Source organism: Paroedura picta, chromosome 4 (assembly GCF_049243985.1).
Source record: "Paroedura picta isolate Pp20150507F chromosome 4, Ppicta_v3.0, whole genome shotgun sequence".
Classification (NCBI taxonomy): domain Eukaryota; kingdom Metazoa; phylum Chordata; class Lepidosauria; order Squamata; family Gekkonidae; genus Paroedura; species Paroedura picta.
Genome location: NC_135372.1, coordinates 139,313,069 through 139,333,857, shown reverse-complemented (window position 1 = coordinate 139,333,857; position 20,789 = coordinate 139,313,069). Strand labels below are relative to the sequence as shown.

General features: G+C 48.7%; 1 protein-coding gene across 4 annotated transcripts; it reads right to left on the bottom strand.

Annotated features, from left to right (window-relative positions):
- Positions 1-1,843: 1,843 nt before the first annotated feature.
- Positions 1,844-18,369, bottom strand: BIRC7 (baculoviral IAP repeat containing 7). Of its 4 annotated transcripts, none has more exons than XM_077335820.1 (9): positions 18,200-18,369; positions 14,432-15,212; positions 13,385-13,484; positions 9,158-9,251; positions 9,020-9,065; positions 7,690-7,899; positions 5,711-5,782; positions 3,670-3,881; positions 1,844-2,247 (listed from the first exon to the last, which is right to left on the bottom strand). In XM_077335820.1, exons 2-8 carry the CDS (start codon positions 15,036-15,038, stop codon positions 3,682-3,684), a joined length of 1,329 nt encoding a protein of 442 aa, XP_077191935.1. In that variant the 5' UTR covers positions 15,039-15,212; positions 18,200-18,369; the 3' UTR covers positions 1,844-2,247; positions 3,670-3,681. The 4 variants fall into 4 exon arrangements, with proteins under 4 accessions (XP_077191935.1, XP_077191937.1, XP_077191938.1 ...); XM_077335822.1 differs by having other exon boundaries at positions 9,170-9,251; XM_077335823.1 differs by lacking the exon at positions 7,690-7,899.
- Between the last annotated feature and the right edge of the window lie 2,420 nt (positions 18,370-20,789).

Sequence of the window (20,789 nt, the reverse complement as noted above, 5' to 3'; positions counted from 1 at the left end):
AGTAGGAAGTGTTTTTCTTGTGCCTGGATGGAGTTCATTAGCAAGTCCATTAGGAGATGTTTTTCCCTGTGTCTTCCTGATTCTAGTTCATCCCCTGAGAGACTCCCAAGATTGGACAGGAATATGGTGCATTGCACGCACACACACAAATAAAATGGCCAACAACTGTTTACACACTCCACATTCTGGCGCCAAGAGATCTCCATCTTGCCATGTCGTACCCCTGAAGATGCCAGACACAGTTACCGGTCAAACGTCAGAGACTGAAACTACCAGACCATGGCCACACATCCCGAAAAACCTACAACACGGAAAACCCACAGCCACCAGCCCCGAAAGCTTTTGACAAGGCTTTGTACTTAAATCCTTCCCTTGAGATTGAGACAATTCACACCTTCCACATAGGACTTCTCTTTCAAGGAAACAGCGAAATGCCGAAGGAAATTCACGCTGCTCCATATGCTACTTCCTCCCTGCCCACCGAGGTAATGTTTGACAAATTTTGCGGGGGAGGACACCGTCCCACACACTCACACATAGCTCAGCTCTTCAGCTAGGAAAAAACATTGCCTTTATTACCAGGTTAAGGCTGCTCTCTCCTGGAAAAAAGCAGGATTGCAGTCGTTGGGAGCTTCCCCTGGAACTTCTCAAATGCACTAGCAAAACGGGCCAAGCTAGCTTGATCTCACCATATCTTGGCGGCTAAACAGGGTTAGCCTAGTTAGCTCTTGAATGGGAGTTAGTCCTAGTTAGCTCTTGAAAGGGAGGCTGTCGGAGAAATAAGCAATCGTTTTTTCTACACCCCAAAAACTCGGGGGGGGGGGGGGCGGAAGAACAGATTGCTTATCCTTAACTGGCACCCTTGGACTGATCCGCTGGGTATTCATGGAGCGACCCCAACGAGGACCAGCGTGATCTCAAAGAAGGTTCTGGAATGCTGTGAATCCCATGGACAGCCAAAGTGACCGACAAGATAGATTTAGAGAGGAGCAAACCAACTAGATCATTAGAAGGGAAGATATTATGGCTGAAGCTCACTTACTTTGGACACATCGTGCCATCAGACTTGCTAGAAAAATCATTAATGCTCGGCATGGTCAGTGGCAAAAGGAAACGTGGTCACCAAAGGATCTGCTGGCTCCACACGATCAAAGCTGATACAGGGATGACCATGAACCAACTAAAAGAAGCATTGACAGAAACCTATGGTGAAAATTTCCTATAGAATCGCCGAGGGTCAGACACGACTGAATGGATAACATCATCATCATCATATTAGTATGTTTTTCTGGAAAGGGAGGCAATACGATAATTTGATCTTTCTGCACTGTTTGACACACCCTCACTATGCAATGCCTTACTTCCAAGCCAGGCTTTGTCAGCCAGGGTTTCGTGAAAGCCTGGGGTTTCTTGACGGACGTGAAAGACATTCCTGAATGGGTGCAAGTTAATTTTTAATATATATATATATATTTTTTTAAATCCATTAAACATTTATTGGGTCATGTGACCCAACAAATGGGTCATGTGGCCATATACGGGTCATATATGGTCATGTCAAACCACCCCTCCTCCCCAAATGGCCAATGATTGGAGGGAAGGGGAGGGGCCTTGGGTGGGGGCGTGACCACAGCTCTGCTTCCCAACCATATTCTGCATGATGGCGCCACTTCTGGGGTTTCTCAAAGCCCGAAGAATGTTTTGGGGGTTTCTCGATTGTTAAAAAAAGTCAAGAAAGGCTGATCTAAGCCAAAGGCTAAAGCTTGGAGGAGCAGCTGACAAGACAGGGCAACGAAGCTCGGGGATCCTGCAGCTCTTTCGAGAATTTACTACACACGATCCCCAAAAGGTAAAATAAATTTTTATTCCAAAAGTATTCAAGTCCAAAAGTGAGGGTTTTTTGTTTTTTTCAGACCAAGCTACTAAATAAGAAAGACACAATGTTATCTAGTTATGTTTTGGCTCAGGTAAGAAATTACACAGGGGTTTTTTTTGCTGTTGTTGTTGTTGGAAAACGAAAATCCTTCTGAGGTCACCGTGGGGCATGGTGAGAGAGAGAGGAGACACCTCAAGCCAGCTCGTCTGCCGCTTGTGCAGTGGGGGATTGCAACTTGCCACAAAAAAAAAGCATGCAGGAAGAGGAAAAAACAAAAGTTCTGAAGGCAAGTTTCCGGATGTCCCCAAGTAGCCGGCTCTCATTCAGAGACATCTTGGGTTTTTGCGTCCTCAGGAGGAGGAAGAGTCCACCTTTGGAGATTTGGAAGCAATCAGGATTGGTTATCAACATTTATTGTATTTGTTTTCTGCCCAACCTCTGTGGACTCGGGGCAGAATTGCATCAAGATAAAAGACATGCCCCCCCCCAAAAAAAGAATTATACCAATAAAATAGAATCGTTAATAACTAAATATGCTTTAAAAACACATTTGACCAATTCTTCTGTTAGCTGGAGAGGAGGTAAGAGGAAGTGGGAGGGTCATCTGCACCCTAAAGCAGGGGTAGTCAGCCTGTGGTCCTCCAGATGTCAGTGGACTACAATTCCCATGAGCCCCTGCCAGCAAATGCTGGCAGGGGCTCATGGGAATTGTAGTCCACGGACATCTGGAGGACCACAGGTTGACTACCCCTGCCCTAAAGGACATATAGATGATGAAGGTTTGGACAGGGAGGCCAATACAGTGCAGATGTTGCTTTAGGACCTCAACCACAGGGCTGGTGGAACACCTCCATCTTGAAAGCCTTGTGGAACTGTTTGGGGTTCCATAGGGCTCCAAGATCACTGCAGATGGGGACTGCAGCAAAGAAATTAAAAGACGCTTGCTCCTGGGGAGGAAAGCTATGGCAAATCTAGACAGCATCCTAAAAAGCAGAGACATCACCCTACCAACAAAAGTGCGTTTAGTCAAGGCTATGGTCTTCCCAGTTGCAATGTATGGCTGTGAGAGTTGGACCATAAGGAAGGCCGAGCGTCAAAGAATTGAGGCTTTTGAACTCTGGTGCTGGAGAAGACTCTTGCGAGTCCCTTGGACTGCAAGGCGAACAAACCGGTCAGTCCTAGAGGAGATCAACCCTGACTGCTCTTTAGAAGGCCAGATCCTGAAGATGAAACTCAAATACTTTGGCCACCTCATGAGAAGGAAGGACTCCCTGGAGAAGAGCCTAATGCTGGGAGCGATTGAGGGCAAAAGAAGAAGGGGACGACAGAGAATAAGGTGGCTGGATGGAGTCACTGAAGCAGTAGGTGCAAACTTAAATGGACTCCGGGGAATGGTAGAGGACAGGAAGGCCTGGAGGATCATTGTCCATGGGGTCGCGATGGGTCGGACACGACTTCGCACATAACAACAACAACAACAAGGGCACAGATTTCACTTGGAAGAGTGTTCCACCAAGCTGGGGCCAGGACCGAAAAGGTCCTGACACTGGTTGAGGGAACTTGGACAGGGCAGGGCCCTTGAGCAGATTTTGCTTGCTGTATCTTAAGGCTCTTTGGGGGATGTACAGGGAGAGGCAGTCCCTCAGGTATGATGGTCCCAGATCATAACCAAAATCTTGAATTTTATTCGATCTCCAGGCCAGACTTCCTTCCATTCAGCATCCAACAGGGACGATTTATAGAATCACAAGCAGCTCAGATGAAGGAGAAGAGCATTTCCTTCCATTACCTACCCAGTTTCCCGGTCAGGACATGAAGGCCCGCATAGTGTCCCGGATGGTCGCTCTGCAGATGGGGCAGCGTCTCAGATTAGGGGCGCATTCCGCACACACCACCAAGTGGCCGCAAGGTATGAGCACGATGGAGACGTCCTTGTCCATGCACACTTTGCACATGCGCTCCTCCCGCAGGCGCCGCAGCTGATCCTCCACGTTTGAGGCAGATTCTAGGACGGAAGGGAGCTTGTGAAGTGGCTGGGACAAGTTGGCATGGCAAATTTCCTCTTGTTGGAGGGGGCTAATGGGGTTTAGAATCATAGAATCATAGAGTTGGAAGGGGCCACACAGGCCATCTAGTCCAACCCCCTGCTCAACGCAGGATCATAGAATCATAGAATCACAGAATCCTAGAGTTGGAAGGGGCCATACAGGCCATCTAGTCCATCCCCCTGCTCAACGCAGGATCAGCCCAGAGCATCCTAAAGCATCCAAGAAAAGTGTGTATCCAACCTTTGCTTGAAGACTGCCAGTGAGGGGGAGCTCACCACCTCCTTAGGCAGCCTATTCCGCTGCTGGACTACTCTGACTGTGAATTTTTTTTCCTGATATCTAGCCTATATCGTTGTACTTGAAGTTTAAACCCATTACTGCGTGTCCTCTCCTCTGCAGCCAGCAGGAACAGCGTCCTGCCCTCCTCCAAGTGACAACCTTTCAAATACTTAAAGAGGGCTATCATGTCCCCTCTCAACCTCCTTTTCTCCAGGCTGAACATTCCCAAGTCCCTCAGCCTATCTTCATAGGGCTTGGTTTAAGCCTCAGTTGAACCCTGAACTTAGAGAGTTAGGGAGCGGAAGAAGATGCTTGATGGTAACTTTTACACGTACCTTCATCACACCTTGTGGTCAGCAATAGCCATGCATCATCATCATCTCCTCAATTTATTACCCGCCACTCCCGAGTGGCTCGTGGCGGGTTACAACAGTCTGAATAAAATCCCCAATAAAACTCCCCTTCAAACCCCAGACATAAAACACAGACATCCAAATCACAAATCAAGAAAAGATACGGTGGAAAGGGGGAAAAAAACCCCCAATTCTAACAATCTATCCAATTCCCCCACCAGCAATCTCATAAAGGGAAGAGGGGGCCAGATGGAACCCGAATCCAGGGCCTAATCTGCACACAAAGGATAATGCACTTTCAATGTGCTTTGGCAGCTGGATTCTCCAGTGCAGAACAGGAAAATCTACTTCTAAAGTGCATTGAAAGTGCATTATCTATTGTGTGCAGACTAGTCCCAGCATGCACAATGCTCAATGCTCATTACTGCCAAAAATGTTACCTAACGAACACATGAATATTGGTGCCACACAGGATTGCCAGCTCTGGGTTGGAAGAATTTAGGGGTGGGGCCGAAAATGGCCACGATTCGGGGCATGGAGGGACCTCAGTGGAGTGCTTTGTTGCCATTTTCTCCAGGGGAACTGATCTTTGTGGTACTGTAAAACTAGGGGATCCCCAGGTCCCGCCTGGAGGCTGGCATCTCTAGTACAGGCTCAGATTCTACCCAAACGGTGCATGAAATTGGCCCAGTAGTATTACCGTATCGACTAAGGGTTTCATGAACATCTCTGGCAGGGTAGGAGCATTTGTGAGTCGCTCCTCCCTTCAGGAAACAGATCACAACGGGGAGCCGTATGAATCTGCCTGTAGTGGCAGGAAATAGCAGGCGTCCATTTGCACCTTAAAGGCTAACCAAATTGGTGGGATTTCTTCCTGATTCTTCCTGAGTTCCTGCTGATGTGCGGAGTTTGAGGAGTGCGGCCAGCTCAGATTCTTGCGCATCGTTTGTTTTGCCCAGTATGCAGTGGCTCCTTCCTTGTCAGCTTGCTTCATTATAGTAGCTTATTTTTATCGGTTTTGTTATTATGTCTTATGATTACGATACCTTTCATGTCACAACTTGCCAAGTTCTCTTTCGACCAGCCCAGCCTGGCGCTGCTTCCCACCCACCAGCCACCTTAGACCCAGGAAACCCCTTTTCCCATCTCCTCACCCCCTTCACTTGGCTGCTTGGGTTCTGCCTCTCTTCTCACCCTGGTCAGATCTGGTTCTCTTCGAGTGGGTTCTGTGCAAGAGAAAGAAGAGCCAGGTTATTCTATTCGAGGTTCTCCAACCTGCAGGTTCCCAAAGCCGTGTCAAGTGATAGAGACAAGCTCCAGGTTGGCTTTTTTCTTTCCTTTTTTCTTCTTCTTCAAAAAACAAGTTTCTAGTGCTTACAGCTGTGAAATACCAGGTTCCAGTCTACTGTGAAAAGTCAGAAATAGAAGTCACCATAGAAGAAGAGGGAGGAGGTGGAGGTTGGTTTTTATACCCTGTTTTTCACTACTCAAAGGAGGAGGAGGAGGAAGGAGAGGAGGAAGAAGAAGAGTTGGTTCTTGTATGCCACTTTTCTCTACCTGAAGGAGTCTCAAAGCAGCTTCCAATCGCCTTCCCTTTCCTCTCCCCACAACAGGCACCCTGTGAGGGAGGGGAGGCTGAGAGAGCCCTGAGATTACTGAAGAAGAAGAAGGGTTGGTTCTTATATGCCGCTTTTCTTTACCCGAAGGAGTCTCAGAGTGGCTTACAGTCACCTTCCCTTTCCTCTCCCCACAAGAGACACCCTGTGAGGGAGGGGAGGCTGAGAGAGCCCTGGTATCACTGAAGAAGAAGAGTTGGTTCTTATATGCCGCTTTTCTCTACCCGAAGGAGGCTCAAAGCGGCTTACAGTCGTCTTCCCTTTCCTCTCCCCACAACAGACACCCTGTGGGGTGGGTGAGGCTGAGAGAGCCCTGATATCACTGCTCGGTCAGAACAGTTTTATCAGTGCCGTGGGGAGCCCAAGGCCACCCAGCTGGCTGCATGTGGGGGAGCAGGGAATCAAACCTGGCTCGCCAGATTAGAAGTCCACACTCCTAACCACTACACCAAGCTGGCTCTTGGGGGTAGACCCTGGCGAGATTGGGAAGAGAAAGAGCTCAGGAGGGCACAGGGCCATAGAATCTACCCTCCAAAGCTGCCATTTTCTCCAGGGGAGCTGAGCTGGGTCATTTGGAGAGTCATTATAATAGTGGGAGGTCTCCTGGTGCCCCCTGCAGGTTGGCAACCCTAACAGCAGGTGAAACAGCAGCATATAGCTAAGATTCTCCGATCCGACAGTACTAATCCTTAGGACCAGGGGGCGTCAAACTGCGGCCCTCCAGATGTCCATGGACTACAATTCCCAGGAGCCCCTGCCAGCATTCGCCAGCATTCGCGAATGCTGGCAGGGGCTCCTGGGAATTGTAGTCCATGGACATCTGGAGGGCCGCAGTTTGACTACCCCTGGGTTAGGACCAGAAGCATTACCAGAAGCCCTTAGTCTAGCCCTGGCTTTCTCAGCTAGGGTTTTGTGAATCCTTGGGGTTCCTTGAGAGCCCTGGAAAGGCTTCCTGAAAGGGTGGACGTCAATTAATTTATATATATTTTTAAGAAAATTGTTAAACTTTAGGATGCTTTAGGATGCTTAGGGCTGATCCTGCGTTGAGCAGGGGGTTGGACTAGATGGCCTGTATGGCCCCTTCCAACTCTATGATTCTATGACTAGATGGCCTGTATGGCCCCTTCCAACTCTATGATTCTATAAACATTTATTGAGTGATATGACCATATCCGGTCATGTCAACCTGCTCCCCTCCCAAAATGGCCAAGGAGGAGGTGGGAAGGGCAGGGGCCCTGGGTGGGCGTGTCCGCAGCTATGCTTCCCAACCATATTCTGCACAATTTATTTGGGGATTTATATACCCACTTCTGGGATTTCTCGAAGACTGAAGAATGCTTCAGGGGTTTCTCGGTGGCAAAGAAAAGTTGAGAAAGGCTGGGCTAGCCGCTTCCCGTCCCCTTTTGTGAGAGAAAGAGAACAGCCACCTGCCTACAATACAGGCCTGCCCTAAAGATAAAGGACCTTAAGTGCTTTGAGACCACTACGGAGCCCCACGTAAAAAGGGTTCGTCATACCTCTCGTCTTCTCTGCCTGGCTGTCTTGACCCTGCACTGCCTGAAGCAAATCCAGGACCAGCTCGGACAAAGATGAATAACCAGCCCCCATCTGCTGGTATCTGTTCTGCAGCAAACTTAGCACCAAGTTCTGGTGAAAGCCCATCTGGAGGGCACTTTGCACCATGGAGGCCAGCTGGGGGGAAGCTAAGTCCAAATTTCCCAGACTATCTGTAACGAGACGGGAGGGCTTGGATCATTGTGGCTGAATAGAACCCTCCTCCCATGATGGGCCCCTCCGCTATGGACAAAGTTGTTGTTGTTAGGTGTGAAGTCGTGTCCGACCCATCGCGACCCCATGGACAATGATCCTCCAGGCCTTCCTGTCCTCTACCATTCCCCAGAGTCCATTTAAGCTCACACCGACTGCTTCAATGAATCCATCCAGCCACCTCCTTCTCTGTCATCCCCTTCTTCTTTTGCCCTCGATCGCTCCCAGCATGAGGCTCTTCTCCAGGGAGTCCTTCCTTCTCATGAGGGGGCCAAAGTATTTGAGTTTCATCTTCAGGATCTGGCCTTCTAAAGAGCAGTCAGGGCTGATCTCCTCTAGGACCGACCGGTTTGTTCGCCTTGCAGTCAGTCAAGGGACTCGCAAGAGTCTTCTCCAGCACCAGAGTTCAAAAGCCTCAATTCTTTGACGCTTGGCCTTTCAGAAAAAGAGAGCGCCTCTATTCTCACGAGCACTGCATGTGTTCACTCAGCCCATTCCGCATGTATACGATAATGCACTTTCAGTGTACTTTTACAGCCAGATTTTCCCGTGCAGAACAGGAAAATCTCCTTCTAAAGTGCATTGAAAGTGCATTAACTAATGTGTGCGGAATGGGCCTCTGTAACAAGCAAACATGGAGGCCTCATCCAGCAACTGGCCCCAATGCCTCTGTGTTTGTATTTTAAACTATATCCTGCTTTTCCTTTTCCTAATCAGGACCCAAAGTTGTTCACTCCCTGCCTCCACCAGGTCCTCACCATGACCCTGCAAGGTAGGTTAGGCCGAAAGGTTATGACGGGCCCCCATCCAATTTCAGGAGGGAGCAGGGATTTCACAATCTGATTGCCTGGACTGACCCGGTCCGACATTCGTGATCACAACGCCATGGCAGGATCGAACCTCACATCTTCGGTGTACAATCCATGTGGGTCCACAGCCCCTTTTTAAAAGAGCTGCCCCCAGAAGTCTCTGTAATATTGCAAGCAAACCCGGTGGCCTTGGACATTAAACACAGAGCTACCTGGTGCGTCTGGGATCGCAGCAGGAAGAAGGGAAGCTACAAATTCTATGCAAACTAACCTTCAGAGCTTGAGGGATCTCGCTCGGCTTGGTTCGAGGCTTCTTCCTGAAAATCACCACAAGGTTACCATCATTGTCAGAAAGGTGAGGACATCCAGATCATTCCCGAATGCACACCAAAAACTTGTACTCACGCACAGCGGTACTCACTGAAGCGACGGGAGTATTGAGGGAAGATTCTTGGACGCTGCGTACAAAGTCTCGCCCTCTGGACTGCAGAAGGAATTTGCACCTAAAAAGGGAGTTGGGGGCATCCCAAGTTAGTCACAAATACTCTGTGAGTCCATGAGAGAGCCCCATCCCCTGGTCAAGACACCCAAGCAACTGAGGAACATGACAACTTCTAAACCTCAGTGTGGCATCGGAGTTGGCTGGAACCTCCTGGGCTTGCACTGCCACCAGCTTGGCTAGAAACAAAGCCATCTGCAGAGATGTTGCAGGAGCTTGGGCCCCACCTGGTTGAGTTACATAACGGAGCTTGGTCTGTTCAGCCTGGAGAGAAGGCGACTAAGAGGTGATATGAGAACCATCTTCAAATACTTGAAGGGCTGCATTAGAGAAGATGGAGCAGAGGCTCAGACCAGAACCAATGGGCTGAAATTAATTCAAAAGAATTTTTGCCTAAACATCCGGAAGAAGTTCCTGACAGTTAGAGCGGTTCCTCAGTGGAACAGGTTTCCTCAGGAGGTGGTGGGTTCTCCTTCCTTGGAAGTTTTTAAGCGGAGGGTAGATAGCCATCTGATGGAGAGGCTGATTCTATGAGTGTAGGCAAACTGTGAGTGGATGGGCAGGAAGGGATGTGCCAGTGTTTGTCTCTCGTGGCTCTTCCTTGCATACCCAGGGAATTGCTGATCACCCCTCTAGGATGGCATTTTTGGTGGGGCATGAAATTGGGGTCACTGTGTTTGGGCAGGTAGTTGTGAGTTCTTGCACTGTGCAGGGGGTTGGACTGGATGACCCTGGAGGTCCCTTCCAACTCTACAATTCTAATTCTATTTTTATTTCTAACCCACACTTCCCCAAAGGCTCATGGAAAGCAACAACCAATGTGAAAACAGTAATAAACAAACAGCAACTGACATTTTAAAACATCCTGCATCCAAATTGGTTCAAAACCGCTCTCTAATTTCCCAGTGGAGGGCGGTACTGATGTCAAATATGGTGAAGGCTTGGCTGGTGTTTTGGGCAGGGAGGTCAGAATTTCTATGTCATTCCTGGCCTCAGCCGTAGGTCCGGCAGAACAGCTCTGGTTTGCAGGCCCTGTGGAACTAGCCTAAGTCAGGCAAACTGACCTGTTGCTTGAAGATCAGTTGTGACAGCAGGAGACCTCCAGCTGTCACCGGGAGGTTGGCAACCCTACCATTTAAAGCAGTCATGCCCCAGAAAGCCTTTCAGCCCCACTGAATCACAGAGTTGGATGGGATCTCCTGGTTCATCTAGTCCAACCCCCTGCACTTTGCAGGACACTCACAACCCTATCGCTCATCCACTGTAACCACCACCCCCTTGAGCCTTCACAGAATCAGCCTCTCCGTCAGATGGCTCTCCAGCTTCTGTTTAAGAATCTCCAAAGATGGAGAACCCACCACCTCCCGAGGAAGCCTGTTCCACTGAGAAACTGCTATAACTGTCAGGAACTTCTTCCGGATGTTTAGATGGAATTTCTTTTGCATTCATTTCATCCCATTGTTTCTGGTCTGTCTCTCTTGGACTAAAAGGAGGATGTGCCTGTGTTTATACCTCCCGACATGATTGCTTCTTCTGCGACACGGATCTCTGGTTTGGGGCAGAAACCTGGCAACCCTTGCACAGGTACTAGGGTTCCATGTCCATAGGCCATTGGCGGGTGGTGGGTAAGGAGGTTTAGGGGTGGAGACTGGGGAGGACAGTGGGGTATAAGGCCATAGAGTCTGCCTTGCAAAACAGCCATTTTCTCCAGAGGAACTGCAGCTTGGAGATGAGCTTTAATTTATGGGATTCCCCAGGTCCCACCTGGAGGTTGGTGTCCCTAACAGGGACTTCCCTGAATGCTTTCCTCATTTCCAGCTTGGTGTCGTGGTTATGAATGGTGGCCTCTAATCTGAAGAAGCGGGATTGAGTCCCTGCTCCTTCCCCACATGCAACCAGCTTGGTGACCTTGGGCCAGTCATGGTTCTCTCAAGCTCTCTCAGCCCCACTGCCTCACAAGGTGCCCGTTGTGGGGAGAGGAAGGGAAGCCGCTTTGAGACTCCTCAACGTAGAGGAAAGTGGGGGATAAAACCCAGCTCTTCTTATTCTTCTTGGTCTGCATGCTGCCATCCGGAAGCTAGCGTTGTAGATTCCTGATGACAGGTTTCTTCACAATTTCCCTGCCCCAGTTGCCGGGAGAGAGTTTTCCTTCCCCTGCAGTGGCAGAGATTTTGCATTCTTTTGTTTTTAAAGGAAACACGAGAACATTGTTGTAGTGATACAACTTTATCCCAGTATATTTAACAATCTCTCCGAATTCCCTGCAGTCTGCGGCCTTCCCCTTTACGTCTCTCGAAGGGGCTAGAGATTGACTTTTTTTTTTCAAAGATTGGAAAACTACAGATCCAGAGGACTGGTGTAATGATACTGTAGTGAAAATTAAAACATGAAAACTGAGGATGAAATTGCTATCGTGGGGACTGTTTTTAGGGAAAATGGCTGCTAGGCAGGCTGGGGAAAAAATCCATATTTCCCCATCCAGCCACACAGCTGCCACTCGGTCTTTATTGTGATCTTTCCCGAAATTTCAGAGCCAAGCGGGTTTGCAAAACATTGGAGGGCCGCCAGGGAAACCCTAGGAGGTGCATGAATGCATCGTGAGGCGATGGGTATTCAGGAAGAAAAGCCACCTCTGGAAAACACTCAACCCAGAACAGATAACCTGTTTCGACATAGCTATTGTTTCAAGACAGGACAGTGATGTGGGGCAGGAGAGAAGACAGACATTCCCCTCTGCCTCCCACGGTAAGGTCCCCCATTGAATCGGGACAAGGCATAGCTTTGATCTGCCAAGAGAAAGACTTGAGAGCAGCAGAAACCAACTCCCAGTATCTCTTCTAACTAGGTAGGTCATTGGGCCGCAACTTCAAACAACTCTGCTGCTTTGGTCCAAAAAGAAAAGCGGAGGCACACTGAAGCGTATTGTGAACAGCTAGCGCAGATCAGGAAGAAAACAAAGCAACCAGAGAGTTGCAGCCAACTGTGCAGTAGCCAACTGGGAAGAGTTTACTGGACGACTCTGACACGGCATCCCTTCAGACCCATCAGAAGCCAGCTCAGGCTGTCTCAACTAGGGTTTTGTGAACCATGGGGCTTCTTGATGCACCAGGAAGGAGAATGTCCTTATCCATTGTTCCTCTTATATATTTGTGAAACAGGCCTGGGGGTGGAGACTGTCCTCCCTGTCCGGGATGGAATAGAGCCAATCAGGGTGCAGCCAGCGAAGCCCTCCCTCTCCACCTCCCATCCTCCTTCCTTGCCCGCTTGCAGGGGGGGAAGACTCCCTTCCCTGTGACCCGCAAGGTGCTCTTGCTGCCTCGCCGAGCCCCAGGGAACCGGCCGCACCAATGGTAGGGGGGGGGGAAGGTTCCCTAGGGCCCACAAGAACTCTCGCTGCCTCGCAGAGCGCTTGGTGGGTCCCAGGGAGGTGGCTGTGGGGGCCGGGGGGGGGGGAGGCCTTTCAAAACCAATTTATGCACAATCCTGAACTATGGATCTTCACACCATTGGTCCATTTAGGTTTAATTTCTGTGAAAGAACCCTTGCATAATTTTAGGGTTGGGGGTCACCCCAACACGAGGAACTGTATTAAAGGGTTGCAGTATTAGGAAGGTTGAGAACCACTGATCTATGGTCATGTTGACCCATGCCTCCTCCCAAGGTAGCCATTGATGGGCCTGGAGGGGGTGGGAAGGGGAGGGGCTCCGGGTGGGCATGTCCACAGCTCTGCTCCCCAACCCTAATATGCACAATTGTGCTACTTCTGGGGTTTCTCCAAGCATGAAGAATATTTCAGAGGTTTCTCAAGAAGTTGGGAAAGGCTGAGCTACCCTTTGTAGTCTGTTCAGGGTGTGGGTCTCAGCACCTTAAGGCAGGGCATAGAAGAATATTAGCAAAACTATTGGAGAAATGGCACAACCAATTTTTCCAAACAATAAAAGGTCTCGATGACAAGAGTTCACCTGGAGCCAAGGAAGAAAAACAGGGATGATTCAGCACATCCCTAGCTGTAGACACAAAAGTAGACTCGGTCACCAACCATTATGAGCTATGCACAAGATTCATTTGGACCTCCTGGAACAACAACATCAACAGAAGTACACACACAAAAATTATGAAATGCCACACAGAAGTTACCTTGGAAACCACCGAGCATGCTCCATCCAGGGGTCATCTCCGCGTTCCCAGTTCCTCAAAGCACCGTCACAATGGAAACAGCGCACGTAGTCTCCGTCGCCTGAAAAACACAGTCGTTCTGAGGCTCTTAGCGGCAACACAGAGACCAGCAGAGGCACAGAAGTCTCATGCGCCCAGTCATTTGTTATTTGTTTTTGGGTTTTTTTGTAGCTAGGATTCATTCTGGAAACTCTATGGGCACATCACGAGGTAAGGAAGGTGATGGGACTGTTTGGAAATAGAGAAATATCACTGCCACTGCTTGGAAGAGCCAGCTTGGTGTAGTGGTTAGGAGTGCGGATTTCTAATCTGGCATGCCAGGTTTGATTCTGCACTCCCCTACATGTAGCCAGCTGGGTGACCTTGGGCTCGCTATGGCACTGATAAAATTGTTCTGACCGGGCAGTGATATCAGGGCTCTCTCAGCCTCCCCTCCCTCACAGGGTGTCTGTTGTGGGGAGAGGAATGGGAAGGCGACTGTAAGCCACTTTGTGACTCTTTCGGGGAGAGAAAAGCGGCATATAAGAACCAACTTTTCTTCTTCAGTAACATCAGGGCTCTCTCAGCCTCCCCTCCCTCACAGGGTGTCTGTTGTGGGGAGAGGAATGGGAAGGCGACTGTAAGCCGCTTTGTGACTCCTTCGGGGAGAGAAAAGCGGCATATAAGAACCAACATTTCTTCTTCAGTAACATCAGGGCTCTCTCAGCCTCCCCTCCCTCACAGGGTGTCTGTTGTAGGGAGAGGAAAGGGAAGGCGACTGTAAGCCGCTTTGAGACTCCTTCGGGGAGAGAAAAGCGGCATCTAAGAACCAACTCATCTTCTAGTATGACAGGCATCCAGTTGCAGGGCTTGAGACAAGGGGTTAGATCCAGCCAAATTTCCCCACTCAGGCAGGGCATAAATGAAGCAAATAAACGAACAGACTGTGGTTTGCAGAGGCATCTAGCTGGCATTTGCTGGAAGCCAAAATATCTGACCTGCCATGCAACATGGAAACACAACCCTTACCTGTATAAAAGAAGCCCGCCCTGGCCAATAGCTCGGCAGACACTGGAGCATAGGAAGGCCAGGTGTTAAATGTCACCAACCGATCGCCTTCCATCTCCATGTCCGGATATTCCGGGGAGTTGTCCAGGAGGGCCTCTTCCATGCCCAAACTCTGCAGCATGCCAAGAAACTGCCCGTCCACGCAGTCCCAGAGCTGCCTATCCGAGGGTATCCACTGGCCACCTGCAGCCTTGTCCCGGATGAAAGCACACCGAGGGAAGAACTTCTTGTGCTCTGCTACGGGGTCATCCCCCGGAAGCCACTCGTACAACATCCCGCCGCAGCAGAAACACTCCACCCGGTCACCGGGGCCCACGAGGAAGAAGCCGGCCGCAGCCAGATCTGCTGGAGAAACAGGGGTGCTGGACGGCCAGCCTTGGAAGGTCCTTAACCGTGCCTCTTCTGACCGCATGCTGGGCTCAGACAGCCGTGGCTGCCTGCTCCTGATGTCCCCGGAAGACGAGTTGGCCTCCATTTCCCAGTTCCCGGAGAGGAGATTAGTCAACACACGAGCAACCAGCTGGGTTCCCGTGGCAATGAGACGGTCCCTCATGTTGTCAGCCTGCATCCTTTGGCCCCCTTTGGCCCTGCCTACCGTGGGTTCTGGAAAGCTTCCCAACTCAATAGCCCACGGGCTTCTGAGCGGCAGACAAACAGGTTTCTGTTTTTTCTACGGCCAGCTGATGACTATTGTCACAACTGCAGGACAATCGCTGCTTTTTCTGCTCAGTTCTTCTTCTGCCTGGACAGGGAAGAGAAAGAATTCTCATACCGGGTCACAGAGAAGCCCCAATCTGCTTCCCCCCCCCCCCAACTGTGCCCCGGGAATCTTGCCACAAAGCTTTCACAAGACCCAACGCAGCCATCACAAGGGATACTTAGCACAGGATGGAGCGTGGAGAAGAGACGGTTTAGTCCTCTGTAGCTTCTGGGTGATGCAGAAGGCGTTTCTCTGACGGCGCGTCTCACCTCGCTGAAAGGTCAGTTTGAGTACTGGTTGCAAAAGGCCCCCGACACACACCCGTGTGCTACATGTTCAAAAGTGTCACTTGCTGTTTTAGTGCAAGTAATCAACGGAGAAACAACATTGAGCAGAGTGAAAGGCGCAAACCAAAGAAGAGGTCTACAAGAGAGGCGTTTTCAGAGGGCAGGTATGTGGATCTGCAGGAGAAGCGCCAGATTCAAGTCCTGGAGCATCTTATAGACCAATGGTTCTCAACTTGGGGGTCGGGGCCCCTTTGGGGGTCGAACGACCCTTTCACGGGGGAGGCGGCAGGGCAAGCAGCTTGGCCTGGAGAGCGGCATCCACACAACAACCTTGCGGGGTAGATCGAGATAGAGCGTTCGTGTGTCTGGAGCAGTGGAAAAGAGCGAGATTGGCATGGTGGGACAAGAGGCAGAACTGAACTGAAACCCCGGGGGAAAAAACAGTTTATATATAATTGTGAACAATGGATCTTCACGCCATTGGTCAGTTTTGGTTTAATTTCTGTGAAAGAACCCTGGCATAACTTTATCGTTGGGGGTCACCACAACATGAAGAACTGTATTAAAGGGTCGTGGCATCAGGAAGGTTGAGAACCACTGATAAAGTTATCAGCTATGCTTAGGAAAGTCCTCTTCCCCAATCAAAGCTGCCTAGAGTGATTGAAAGCAACTGTAACCTACATAGTTTTTCACGGGGTTGTTAAGAAAGTTACCTATCAACCTTGCTTGGCGTAGGAAGAAATAAATTGCAGCTCTGGACACAACAAATGCAGAACTTTCTTACCGATGGCAACGGATTAAGGAAACTGGGGTGGGTGTGTGGATTTTTTTTTTTGGCTAAAAAAGGTGGTCTGCTTTCATTGATTGCAGTTTTAGTTATTTAAAAATATATTTGGAATATTTGGAATCCAAGTCATTACAGGTCATTGCCTTTTATGGATAACAGGGTGCAGTTTCCGCGTGAAAAAAGTCAAGGCGTTTCTCCTTGTAGTTCACTGCCTTTTGCTGTAAAAATCGAGGCAACAGAACATCCAGTCGGGGTTTTTACCTGTACTTTCCTTGGCTTGGCCTCCAGTAGCAGACATTACCAACCTCCAGTCACCAAAAGCAATCGTTTTTTTAAAAAAGAAAAATAACTAGATTACTGTAGCATTATAATGATTCCCAAACTTTTTCAGCCTTGGCTCCCAGCTCACTTCCCTAGCGGCCCTTCCCCACATGTATATATGAACACACATCACTTTCCTGGTGTTATTCAAAGTGTGTACATTCAAAACACACTATGCTGTCTATACTTCCTTTTTTGGTTGCTGTGTATTTTAGTCTGGAAAAAATACATACTTTAATTGTAAAAGTCATTTGTAGGAGCTGCATTGGGTACTCATTGGGGAGAAAGAGAGAGAGAGAGAGAGAACGCAAGGTAAGAAAAATGACACTGAGATGAACAAGAACTTTTTAAAAAATGCACATCTTCAAGACTACCCAGTGCTCTGAGACCATGCTCAGCAAGTTTAGAAGGAAGCACAATAAAGCCGAAGAAAACATGGAAACAGGACAAAGAGAGGATGCTGCTGAAGGAGGCCACGGTGGCGAAAAACATGCACGTGGATATGAATTAGCAGGTACACCCATGGTTGTTTTATAGCCAGCCAGCGTCCAAAGGAACAAATCTCCCTCCACCCCAGAAACAGAAGAGAATGGCCCATTTAGTCCAACACTCTGTGGCACAGTGGCCAAAATCCAGGCATCATCAGGAGGTCCCACCAGCGGAGGCAGAACTGTAGAAGCCCTGTGCCCCCCCCCCCTACACACACCAAGAACACAGAGCATCCCTGTCCCAGACAGAGTGTCCCACCTATACCTTGTAGCTAACAGCCACTGATGGACCTTCATATGTTTATTTAACCCCCTCTTGAAGTTGTCTATGTTTGCAGCCACCACTAATTCCTGCAGCAGTGAATTCTGCAGGTTAACGACTCCTTGGGTGAAGAAATGGGAAAACAGATGAAAAGAATGGGTTTGCTCCCATGCAAGATTCCTAAAGCAGAAGGAGAACAGGGCTCTGCAGTCCAGTGGCATCTTTAAGCCCGACGTTTTATAGAAGGGATAAGCTGGCGCATGCGTGCACATTTCTCCAGGGTTTTGCGTCGCATCTAATAATAGCTTGAGACCCTTGTTAAAATTCTGCAGTATCCGGAACCCCTCTTCAGTTTGCTCAAGAGCAAGGCTCATTCAGTAGGGCTACCAACCAGCCACCAGAAAAGTCTTTAACTTTAACTTAGAATCCTTTAGCTTAGAATTTGTGTGCAAAAGGGGGGGGGGGACCTGAAGCTTCCCAAGGCATGGAAATAAATAGCAGCCCACTTTCTCCCATTACCTCTTTCACAACCCAGTAAAGCCTAACCCCCTATAGCTATTAATCCTTTGATTAGCAGCCTTACACCCTCAAGCTAAGCTTTATTGGATAGAGCATTTATTTAATAGAGCAGGGGTAGTCAAACTGCGGCCCTCCAGATGTCCATGGACTAAAATTCCCATGAGCCCCTGCCAGCATTCGCTGGCAGGGACTCATGGGAATTGTAGTCCATGGACATCTGGAGGGCCGCAGTTTGACTACCCCTATAATAGCGCTTTCCCAGGTCCTAGCAGTGAAAGGAAGATCCACATGCTCCATTACCTTCCCTCCCTGTTAAGCCCACATAGGAAAAGAGCAAGGACCAACAATCACAGCACCACACTCACCAAATAATTCTTCCCAACGCAACAGATGACAGAATTAACTTCGGTATAGTGGTTAAACTCTATACACAGCCAGGGTATTTCCACAAAACTAATTTTTAAGCACTCGCCTGCCTAGAATTAAACAGCTATTGCACCATCCCACTGCTAACCAGGAGCAGATATATGCAGAACAGCTGGGACCACTTTTAAGACCCATCGCTCCACCCAAAGTGTTAACCACCTTCAGCAATCATTGCTCCTTTTAAAGCGGCAAGCAGTTTTTAACCTAAATTTTAGACACCATTCAGGCTTTCACGCGTACTGAATAAGGCGCTTTTAATGCACTTTGCGCTTGGATTTTACTGGGTGGAATGGCAAGGCTGCTGAAGTGGCTCGAAATGGCATTATTTAGCAGGCCTCTTCATACCTGCCTGTGAGTAAGTGCCTGTGAGTACGTGCCTGGTGTTGACATCCTCTGTTGCTGGAACCCCACTCTCCTCCGATAGATTTACCAGGGAGAGAGCACTGAACTTGTGAACAGACTCCAAAAGCAGCAGGGGAGGAATATCTTGATTAGGACAAACTGACACCCAAAATTTCTGAGTTAAGTAGAATTCTTCAGAGGGAGGGGGGACAGGGCAGCAGTAGGAGGGAGAGGATTATCTATCTATCTATCTATCTATCTATCTATCTATCTATCTATCTATCTATCTATCTATCTATCTATCTATCTATCTATCTATCTATCTATCTATCTATCTATCTATCTATCTCTCTCTCTATCTAGCTAGCTAGCTAGCTAGCTAGCTAGCTAGCTGGTGCTGGAGAAGACTCTTGCGAGTCCCTTGGACTGCAAGGCGAACAAACCGGTCAGTCCTAGAGGAGATCAGGCCTGACTGCTCCTTAGAAGGCCAGATCCTGAAGATGAAACTCAAATACTTTGGCCACCTCATGACTCCCTGGAGAAGAGCCTAATGCTGGGAGTGAATGAGGGCAAAAGAAGAAGGGGACGACAGAGAATGAGGTGGCTGGATGGAGTCACTGAAGCAGTCGGTGCAAACTTAAATGGACTCTGGGGAATGGTAGAGGACAGGAAGGCCTGGAGGATCATTGTCCATGGGGTCACGATGGGTCGGACATGACTTCGCATCTAACAACAAGTCTGGAGGTGACCATTGCATGGATCACTGTGGCTAGATTAGATACCAAGAGGTAAGGTGCTAGTTGATGGGTCTGAAGATGATAGAATATCTGGTGCACAGCATTTGTGACCGGGGTCTGCATAATAGAGAGGCCTCCAGGATCACACCCAGGTTCTTGCTGGCTGCTGAAATTGGAGTCGGGAGCAGCACTGATTCCTCTGGAAACAAAGATATTGCTGAATATGGCAGATATTCCAAAGCATAGTCAAATAGTATTAAAATGGGAAGAAGAGCCTTTGCTTGGCATGCAGAAAGTCCAGGTTCAATTCCCAGCATCTCTATTTAAAAGGATCAGGTAGCTGGTGATGTGAAAGACACCCACTGGGGACTTAGGAGATCCCTTCCTGTCTGAGTAAGCAAATACTGATCTTAACCGAGGGTCCTATTTAATATAAGGCAGTTTCATGTGTCTGCTCGTGGGTTTTAATTCAGCTCCTCCTTAGGTATAAGATGACCTCAAGCTGTACCAAGGATTATTTGGACAAAAGACACCTGTTAACCTTGTAACATAAGGACTGTCACATCTTGTTTGTTTGCTGCCTGCTCCCTTCAAGAGCCCTTTGTGTTCCAAGAGACAGCTCCGAATCAAGGCTGGCTTTTATATTTTCTGCAAGAGAGCTGCCACTATGTCGTGGGCATTTGCCACCCGGCCTGCTTGCCAGCTTGCAGTCCAGAGAATGTCAAAAAGATATCAAAGTGAAGGAGGGAAATTTCCCTACTGAATGTGCAAGTAATTCTGTTTGAATGCGGATACATAACATTAGGATTCTTTATGCCAACTGCATGTCTTCAATAAGTACCTAAAGAAAAAAAAACCCACACCATTATCTTTGCTCTTGTAAAGCTTAATAATTCCCCTCCATTTATCAGTCAAATTAATTACATTTGCCAAACCCAGAATGAGCTTAATCACGGGCTTGTGAATCATTTAGCCCCCCACCCCAACTGGCCAGAAGCCACCTACTCTGACCTCTTGCTGCAGGCAGACATTTTGAGATATTCAGTGAGCGAAGCAGTCAAAGGAACAGAATCCCTTTTCCCCCAGTCCAATTCTAAAATCTGTTTTTTCCATTGTGCAAAAGTGTTTTTTTCCACTTCTCCCTTCTGAGCATGTGAAGCCAAACGCACCCGTTTTTGACAGGTTGTGAATAATGCAAGTCACCAGGGGACAAAAGTGTCTTCTAAATCGGAGAACTAGAACACGGCCTGCTGTGAAATGACTCGTGAGTGATGAGAACAGTCACCTGTGACCCTGCTCAAAGCAAACCGAGCCATCTGCCTCTAGTTTAAGCATCTTACTGTAAGTCACTCTTCAGACAACACATGCAGTGTTCTAGTGTTTACATGCCTGAATCTGCCATGGCCTTATTAAGACTAGATTCATACCAGCCTAAGAAAGTGGTTTTAGT